This window comes from Choristoneura fumiferana, chromosome 30, assembly GCF_025370935.1.
Source record: "Choristoneura fumiferana chromosome 30, NRCan_CFum_1, whole genome shotgun sequence".
In the NCBI taxonomy this organism is placed as follows: domain Eukaryota; kingdom Metazoa; phylum Arthropoda; class Insecta; order Lepidoptera; family Tortricidae; genus Choristoneura; species Choristoneura fumiferana.
This window is the reverse complement of record NC_133501.1, coordinates 4,908,637-4,918,928: the sequence shown is the minus strand read 5'-3', so window position 1 is coordinate 4,918,928 and position 10,292 is coordinate 4,908,637. Positions and strand designations below refer to the sequence as shown.

Below are 10,292 nucleotides of genomic sequence, written 5' to 3'. Positions count from 1 at the left end.
TCTTTGTTATGTTTAATTATCGTTCGGTGGTTTTTGAGATTATAAACTTCGAAATGACAATAGTATAAGGGGTTCACAAATTTTCAAAATTCGTTTTTTATTCCGCACGACTTTACGGACCCTCAGGGCGCTATTCCGAATCGCACTTGGCCTATTTTACCGAAATAAATAATTACTCAAAATTTACACAAGTGCTCAATCGAGGACATCTTCGTGTATAAAAACGGGTGGGTGCATTATGAACAGCATTAATTTACTTGGCGTCCAGGAACCAGACAACATGAAACTGCTGCTCATCTTCATCGTGGCCCTTCTGGTAATATCATTTTCTTCCAACTATGCTTTAATGTAATCATAACCGCTCTAAATACCCAGCACAAAGCAGGACTTTTCTGCTCCATAATTGATCAGAAAATTTCGGATAACAAAGGTGCGGGCCCGGGTTTGCACCCGCGACAAACAACTCTTCTTCTTCTTGCCCCCCTCCCATTTCAACTGGGGTCGGGCTCCTTGTACGTCGGCGCCAGGACGCTCTGTCCTGGGTTGTCGTTGGTGAGATATTCAGGGCTTTCAGGTCCCTCTCAACATTAGTCCACCATGTAGACGGCGGTCTTCCTTTACCACGGGGTTTAGTAGGGATGTTTAGCGCTATCTTAACGGAGTAGCTCTCATCTCTTCTTTTTATGTGGCCGTACCAGCGAAGTCGACTTTCTTTAAGTTTCTCTGCGACTGGGCCACTTTAAATGATCCCCTGACGTACTCGTTGCGGACTTTATCTAAACGGGTCACGCCGCCCGCCCAGCGCAACATTTTCATTTCTGCTGTGTGCAACTTTCGTTCGTGCTTTTTGAGGGTGGTCCAACACTCTGCTCCATAAGCCATTGCGGGTCTGACAGCAGTTTTGTAAATTTTGCCTTTAGTTTTTATTGGCATTTTGTTATCGCAGAGGACGCCAGATAGGGATCGCCATTTCAGCCAGGCTGTGTTTACTCGATGATTCACGTCTTCTTCTATGTGCGTATATCTGTCGTAAGCATGGATCCCAGATATTTAAAACGGGAGACCTTGGGTAGTGCTGTGGAGTCAATAAGTATGTCACATCCTATTTCCTCAGAGCCCCCAAAGTCACATTCCATGAATTCAGTTTTGATACGACTAACTCGCAGGCCGTGCCGTTTAAGCTCCCTCAGCCATGTGTTGAAAGTATTTTGTAGCTCTGATGCCTTTTTTGCAACAAGCACGATGTCATCCGCATACAACATGCACCATGGGATTTCCGCTTGTATGTTCTTCGTGATATAGTCCATAGTAAGGTTAAAAAGTAGTGGACTTATTGTTGAACCTTGGTGTACTCCTACACGGACATAGAACGGGTCGCTAATCCCTGCTGGGCTCTTTATCTGCGTGCTGACGTCATCGTACATATCTTGAATTAGAGTGATGTATGCCTCTGGGATCTCTTGTGCGCGTAACGCTTGCCAAACCAGCTCTCTCGGGACTTTGTCAAACGCCTTTCTTCGATAGAGTCGAATAAAAACACAGGTAGAGGTTTTCTTTATTAACCCTGCTTTTCCATGAGTATTCTGATTGTTTGTATAGCCTCTATTGTTGACCTCCCGGTAGTAAACCCGAACTGGTTCGCCGTGGGTTTTGTTAATGCAGTTAGCCGGCGCCAATTACTCCTTTCCCATAATTTGAGGGTGTGTGACATAAGTTTTATACCTGTAATTGTTGCATCAACCAACATTCTTAAACAAAGGACATAAATAGCTTAGGCCCACGACGCTGGTATTTTCCCTTCAAAAGCTATTTTATTAAAAAATGATGTCAACCAGGGTAAGGCGTCTTCCCCCAAGAGTTTCCAGATGTCGACCGGTACGTTATCCGGACCAAGGGCTTTGTTATGTTCCATTTTCCTTATTGCTAGTTTAATTTCCATTGGATGTATGCATTCAAGCGGCCCTGCAATAGATGGTAATGTAATCTGATTTTCACTCGGGAACCACTCATTCAACAGTTGCTCATAATACTCCTTCCACCTATAATTAATCGCGTCATTGGAGGTAAGTAATTTCCCGTGACTATCTTTAATGTATTTGTTAAACTTCGTGTCTAACCTAGCTCTATAACGCTGTTTAGCGACCTTGAATACTTGATTTTCGTTAGTGGCATTTTCCAATCTATCATAGAAGTCTTGTCTCGATATTGCTCTTGCTTGTGCCACGGATGATTTGGCCAGTACTTTGAGTGTTTTATATTCTGCGCGGTCGTCTTCCAGTTTCGATTTCTGCCATAACTTAAAAGCTTCTCTTTTTGCCTTGATGATTTGTTTAATCGCATCGTTCCACCAAGTTGGATCTTTGGCGGTGGGAGGCTCTCCTTTCGAGACACCGAGAGTTAGTCTTGCTTGTTTATGACATACATCTTCAAAGTCTTGCCACATCTTGTCCGTCGTTTTATCTCTGCCCAGATCTTCTGTTAGGTATGATTTGATTATGTTTATGAATTGGATGCCTTTGTCACCATGAAGTACTTTCCATTTTATTCGCTCTGTGTTATCTCTGCGTATTCTAATAGGTTTAGGAAGGTTCACAACTGCGACTAGTAGCCTGTGTTGGGACGTAATGGCCTCCCCCGGTATGACCTTGCAGTCTTAATAGTTCTTGAACCAGGAGATATTTGTAATGATATAATCTATTTGTGTTTCTGACTTTGCGCTCTTATATGTAATGAGATGTTCCTCTTTTTTCCTAAATTGTGTATTTACTATTTTAAAATTGTATCTTGAGGCGAAATTTAGAATATCCAGCCCTTCCCGATTTCTTCTTCCAAGACCGTAACCACCGTGAGTGTTTGGAAATGCTTCGTTACTGGCTCCCACATGTCCATTCAAATCTGCGCGGATGTGTATGCATTCTTCATCGAAATCCTCCCAGAAAGCTTCCTTCTCCAGCGCCGGGCACCCGACTTGTGGTGCGTACGCCGAAACTATGTTCAGGATCGGTTGGTCGTCCATTGCCAGTTTGATTGCGATTAATCGGTCACTCTTCCTCTCGACGCCCACGATTCTGTGTTTCAAATTTTGATCCAGGATTATACCTACCCCATTACGTTTCGTATCTACCCCGTGGTAAACTAGTTGAAATCCGTGGCCAATTTCCCGAGACTTAGACCCTTTCCATTTAGTCTCCTGAATACAACATATATTTATATTTCTATTATGTAGTATTTGACTTAGCTCCGCACTGCGTCCAGTCATGGTTCCCAAATTCCATGTCCCTAATCTAAGCTTATTACTAAGTGCTGGCTGCGAACGGTGGTTCTTGTCACCGTCGCCTCGGGGGTACGCTCTAGCATTCGAATCACATTTATCTTCAGTCGCCATATTCGCATTCGAAACACCAACGTCGCTTAAGGGGGACGCCCTAGCCTTTATATATCTATTATATGGTTGTGCTGTCATTATTCGTACAAGGAGATGATGTTTTGGCTGTGTTTTACGGCCGGTTGCCACCTGACGCCAAGGCCTTCATCTTCTCAAGATGTGGGCGCCGCCGTTGACCCATTTGGGTTCATCCGCCCCCACCCCTTCTGTGAGTGCCAGCCCACACTCACAGCACTGTTCTGACCTTAACCCCGGATATGTCAGGGCTGCTCAAGAACAGGGGTTTGATAACGAAGTGACCTTCTCCGGCCTGTTGGTCCGCGGAAGCTATTTTATTTCACTTCTACCCCTCTCCCACCATTTTCACGGCTGGAGATGGGCGTTCCCCCATCCGCCACCTGGGGACGCGTCCTGTAGGGGTGAGGCTCCCCCCAGGAACCCGCGATAAACAACTAATAGGTATTATTTAGTATATTATTGGTTAGTATATTAATAAAAAGAATGTTTGTACTAGCTAATAGCTATTGCCCGCGACTTCGGCCGCGTGGAACTGGGTTATTGTGCGCTGTTCCCTCGGAAATTGTGCATTTTTTCGGAATAAAAAGTAGCCTAGGTCACTCTCCATGTGGCCCATAAACTATCTTTAAGCCAAAAATCACGTTGATCCGTCGCTCCGTGTCGACGGGAAGGACTGACAAACATACACACTTTCGCATTTGGGTATTTAACCACTAATTGGAACAGTCCCCTGCCAACTTTCTCTTCAAATTATAATGAATTGAACAGTAAAAATGGATTTGCAGCTAGTGTTGTGTAGAAATATATAAATGTATGCACAAATGTCAATCTAAATTATTTTTATATTAATCATATGCAGGCAACAGGGTACCTACTGTTTTTGTACTCTTGGGACCTTGTTTGATTAAAATGTTAATAAAATCTTGGTAAATTGTAGCACATGGCTAATATTACCTGATACTTATCAAAGTCTGGGTTGGGGACGTCAGAGGACTGTTTTTTGGGGTGTTTGAAAAATTGTAATTAAATAGGTAGTTTTATTTTTGGTATAATATTAGACAAGTTTAAAAATATGGTAGTTTTTAAACACAAAAACATTTTTTGACATTTATCTCAACACGTTTTTCCTAAAAAAAGCCAAGGAAAACGATTTTCCAATTAGTGGAGAAATTACCATTTATATTATGGTTTATATTTATAACATTTAAAGTATGGCTGTCAATTTCAGGTCGGCTTGGCTGCCTGCCAGGCAAACATTGGTGAGTTTTTTTTTATCTTTTGGGTTAAAATTTACATAACAAAAAGCCCTGCACTAGGGCCGGCAATTAGTTTTAAGTAGGGTCCGAGAATGCTGTACAATTTTATCAAGGTCCAAATTTTAGTCCAAAGTCAAAGTCAAAGTCAAAGTCAAAATATCTTCATTCAATTTAGGCTATAACAAGCAGTTATGAATGTCAAAAAAAATCTACCACCGGTTCGGAAAAACCTCTGCTGAGAAGAATCCGGCAAGAAACTCAACGAGGTATATATAATTTTTTTTAAAACAGATTTACAATATTATTAAATGATATGTATACATCACAAGTATTAAACACAACTTTATTTTTAACACAGTAGGTTCGCTATTTGAAGGGATCGCTAATGCGGATCGGAATTATTTCCAAATATCCCTGTCCATGATATAATCATTAACTTTATAATACGCCTTTGATATTAATGTCTTCTTGACAATAGATCTGAATTTTGTATCCGTTTCATTTATAATATTTTTTGGAATTTTATTATAAAAACGTATGCAATTTCCCAGAAAAGACTTTTTGGTTTTAGCCAGTCTGTAAGATGGAACTTTAAGCTTCCCTGTGTTTCTAGTAGCCTTTGGCTTATCGACGTTAGTGGGAAAATCACATATGTTCTTCCTAACATACATGATTATTTCAAAAACATAAAGCGACGGCAGGGTTAGGATATCTGTTTCCTTAAAAAAAGATCTTAAAGATTCTTAAAGATTCAGAATTAGGCGGATTAGTTATATAACGTTTATTTACGATGAAAGTCAAACAAAGGTTAAATGTTATTTTGCAAATATACTCACGATCAATCAGTATTTTTTTACAAAATGTCTCGAAATGGTTTTGGAATTAGACCACATTGTAAAAAAGTGATCAATGCCAAGTTTGGCAACCCGGTCAGTGGCGTAGCTATCGTAGGGCCAGGCAGTGCAGTGCACCAGGGCCCCGGAGCTCAGGGGGCCCTCTAACCTAAGCTTTGAAAAGAGAGGACCATAAAAGAAAAAAAATAAGGAATATAAGTTGCTACCACCATCTTGCTGTTGTGTTTCGGCGTGGAGAGTAAGACAGCCGGTGAAATTACTGGCACTTGAGGTATTCCATCTTAGCCCTCTAGGTTGGCAACGCATCTGCAATACCCCTGGTGTTGCAGATGTTTATGGGCGAATAAAAAAAAAAACTCACTGTAGAAGTCAACGCACGTAAAAACAGCTCTGAGTGGCTAGTGGAGGGGATACGTTCGCGCATCTGTCAACTAACAAGCCTCCTACGCCCCCTCCCGCGTCCCCCACTGCTCCCCGCCAATTTGGTCCTTATTTCGCTCACTGCGTACCAGGGCTACTACGAAACTCGAAGTTCGTGTCGTGCGGTCCCTCTGGCACTAATACTATTTAATACGAGAGAGAGAGGGACGGTACGATACAAACTACGAGTTTTGGTTTTCGTAGTAGCCCTGCAGGTATATCGCCAGGTGCTCTTTTAACGTGCGTTAATTTGTATCCTATTCTTATTCCTATAAGTTCAAGCTATGTACGTGGAAAGGGGGGGGTGAGGGCCCAATTCTTCCCCTATGCACCGGGGCCCTTATCCACCTAGCTACGCCACTGAACCCGGTCAGAATTTATTGTTTTGTATTGTATTGTAAAACTCTTTTCTCAAACATGCTCGGAAATTTATGCGTTAATGTCACGAAATGGAGACATGAAGTTTCTCATTTATGGCTTCCTACCACCTCCCTACATAACTTCTTGGCCTAGGCCATGAAGTATGTATGAAAATCTATAATTGTCCGCTGCTCTAACTTTTTAAATTTGCTTACTAACATTAAACTGACAAAGGAAAAATTACGAACAGCGAACCACCACTACTCTGTGAGCATTTGCGATACTGCGATGCAATGCGATGCGATGCGATGGACGGACGGATGGTTAGACGGATGGACGGATGGTTAGACGGATGGACGGATGGTTAGACGGATGGACGGATGGACGGACGGACAGACGGACGGACGGACGGACGGATGGATGGATGGATGGATGGATGGATGGATGGATGAAGTATTTCCTCACATTGTTTGAGAAAAGCCCTATACAAGCCCCGGCCAGACCAGGGATTGCTGGACTCGTTTTATCCGGCCTCGTCTACGACTCGGCCGTCTACCCCGAACTCGTCCATCAATCCCTTACTTCATGGCCTCTACAGTAATGTTATTGTACATAAAAACACATGAAAATAACATAACACAGAATAATAATATGACGATGATGATGATTTATCATTATCATCCCAGCCTATATTCATCCCACGGCTGGGCACAGGCCTCCTCTCAGAATGTGAGTACGGTGAGAATTCAATTCAATCGAATTGTTATGGCGCCACGTCTAATGCTTCACTACCTAGTACGAGTATTCTGTGAATAATTTGATGACATCCCGAGGTTTTTATTAACTTGATCAAATTAATATTTCAGATCCAACCAACATGATTGGACAAGCCGCAGAAATGGGTAAGTTACATGACTGTATTGCTCAAAACATTTTTTTTTTCTGTACTTTTTGTTGATTGTACTTGCATTGTCATCCAAACTACATTTCCGTACCAAATTTGAAGTAATTGCCGTCAACCGTTGAGGAGTTCCATCCTGAGGAGTCTCCGTAGGATGGAACCAAATGTAGTGACATCCTTGAGGTCCGGCCAGGATCGTCTCCGCAGGACGGAACTCCTCATCGGCTAATGGAATCGACTTGAAATTTGGTATGGAAATGTAGTTTAGGTGATTATGCAAGTACAGTCAACAACGACGATCGTGGCCGGACCGCTATGATGTCACTACCAGATTATTGTATTGTCCAGATTTACATATAAGTAGTAGTGAACCCAAAAGATGAACAACACCCAGAAGTTGAACGTTTGGCCTAAAAAACCGTAATAATTAAATCGTGGCACATTTTAGACGGTTGGGAATATTTTTTCATAATGCAGCAACACTTCGCCGAGGTGAAAAATATAATACCATGACAGCAGGGCTACTACGTAACTCGAAACTCGAAGTTCGTGTCGTGCGGTCCCTCTGACACTTATACTATTTAATACGACGGTAACAGTTGTCGAATTTAAAACAAATAAGAGAAACCGTTACTTTGTGGGTATTGTGGAAGAATGTGATTTAGGTTTATAAGGAACAAGTCGAGTAAATTAGATAACTTAATAAACTTCGTAGAACCGTTTACCGTTGATCTAACTGAGGTGGCCATTACTGACGTGAAAAAAAAATTAACTGCACCTCAAGTAGGCAGACGAGGGATGCTAAACTTCATTGAAACTAACTTTGATCTCAATGTATGTGAATAAGCTGTTTAATATAAATAATTATAGATGTATAATATCTGACTATTGAAGTTTACTGAAAACTTTATTTAAAAAAAGCACTATTACTTTTTAATGATTTCTTTTTTGTGATAAAAAGCACATACGTCTTAATAATTACAGCGGACTTATCAGTAATTATAATATTAAGCTTTTAAAAACAATAGCATGTCAAGGCGGGATAGTTGGCAATTTACCAAAGTTTTGAAAAGTTATTCATACACATTAGTCGATTAGTATGTGATAAAAGGCTGTTAATAATAGTATAATATAATAGTATGTTAATAATAGTAGTATAGGTTTAGACGACCGGATGGCTAAGTGGTTAGAGAACCTGACTACGAAGTTTGAGGTCCTGGGTTCGAATCCCGGCCGGGGCAGATATTTGTGTGAATAGCACGTTATATGTATTTAAGTATGTATTTATCTATATAAGTATGTTTATCCGTTGCCTAGTATCCACAGTAAAAGCTTTGCTTAGTTTGGGACTAGGTCAATTGGTGTCAAATGTCCCATGATATTTATTTGATATTTATTTATAAATGCTAGCATAAGCAAGATATAGCTAAGATTAACCAAATGATTATGATTGTTATTAAAATATTGATTATAATAAAAAGGCTTTTTACGCGTCCATAATTTTCGTGAAATGTGTGGCTGGCAACTGTTTGCATCTTGCTCTTGTGTGCGAACTAAAGCAAGACGCAAATAGTGGCCGGCCACATATTACACGAAAATGATGGCCCGTGTCGGAGCCTCTAAACAAAATGGAACAATAAAGGCTGATTTGTTCAATTTGCATTTTACATGATTTTGTACAGGATGACATTCCAATCATTGTCTATAATATAGTTATAACATTTATCATATGGAAAATACTACTTTCTACTATTAAATATATTGACCCGGATAACTCACGTCTTAAATCGAGTTTAGCTCGACATGTTTCGAGCTAATCCGTAGCCCTTCGTCTTCGGAGCAACGCGAGAATATGAGTGAGTCTCACGGTAGTTTCATGTTTAAAATACTACTTCCACTTGTCAGGGTCCGAGTGGCTCGCTCGCCATTTTGCTCGGCCGAGTACTAGGCCGAGTACTCGTCACATAGTACCTACACACGAACGAGCACTCGGCCGAGGACACTCTCTCGCCACTCTACTCGGTACGTGTGATCAGGGCATTACTATCAATATATTAGTTCATCTTTTGGGGGTCAATTCGTTCATAAATAGGGCACATCGTTCAACTTTAAGGCAATTTGCCTCATTTCGGCAAGTTTTTTTTTATATACTTACATCCGTTTGTTATATAAGGGTCTGAAGTCGTGAAATGCATGATGATTTATCATTATCATCCCAGCCTATATCATCCCACGGCTGGGCACAGGCCTCCTCTCAGAATGAGAGTACGGTGAGAATTCAATTCAATCGAATTGTCATGGCGCCACACCGCTTCTCTAATGCTTCACTACCTAGTACGAGTATTCTGTGAATAATTTGATGACATCCCGAGGTTTTATTAACTTGATCAAATTAATATTTCAGATCCAACCGGCACCGCTTCAAAAGTCTTGTCAAGTGGTAAGTTACATGACTGTATTGCTCAAAACAATTTTTTTCTGTCCTTTTTGTTGATTGTGCTTGCATTGTCATCCAAGCTACATTTCCGTATCAAATTTCAAGTAATTGCCGTCAACCGTTGAGGAATTCCATCCTGAGGAGTCTCCGTAGGATGGAACCAAAGGTAGTGACATCCTTGAGGTCCGGCCAGGATCATCTCCGCAGGACGGAACGGCTAATGGAATCGAGTTGAAATTTGGTATGGAAATGTAGTTTAGGTGATTATGCAAGTACAGTCAACAACGACGATCGTGGCCGGACCACTATGATGTCACTAACAGATTACCAGATTTACATATAAGTATGCCAAATCCTAAGTCGATTCGACTACTGAGAATGCGTCAAATTTTGCTAGTAAGATTTGACCCGTACATAAATTGCATGTTAAACAAAAGCTAGTAAAATCTGTTTCTTTTCACTAATGAATCACACCATCAACAATAACAACGAAAAAATGTGCAGAATTTATGACATAGTTTACAAAGATTTTGACCAGATTCGATTCCCGGTTATCTATGAGTTAAAACAAAAAAAAATGCCATTTTTACTAAATCTAAATCGAAGCCATGATTCCAAAGACCAGATTTCGTTATCTTCTCAATAGTTTCCGACATCTCCC

At 40.9% G+C, this 10,292-nt stretch overlaps 1 protein-coding gene across 1 annotated transcript; it reads left to right on the top strand.

Annotated features, from left to right (window-relative positions):
- The first annotated feature begins 209 nt into the window (after positions 1-209).
- Positions 210-9,756, top strand: LOC141444483 (uncharacterized). Its single transcript, XM_074110034.1, has 4 exons — positions 210-316; positions 4,632-4,662; positions 7,160-7,195; positions 9,599-9,756. Exons 1-4 carry the CDS (start codon positions 239-241, stop codon positions 9,754-9,756), a joined length of 303 nt encoding a protein of 100 aa, XP_073966135.1. The 5' UTR covers positions 210-238.
- Positions 9,757-10,292: the final 536 nt, after the last annotated feature.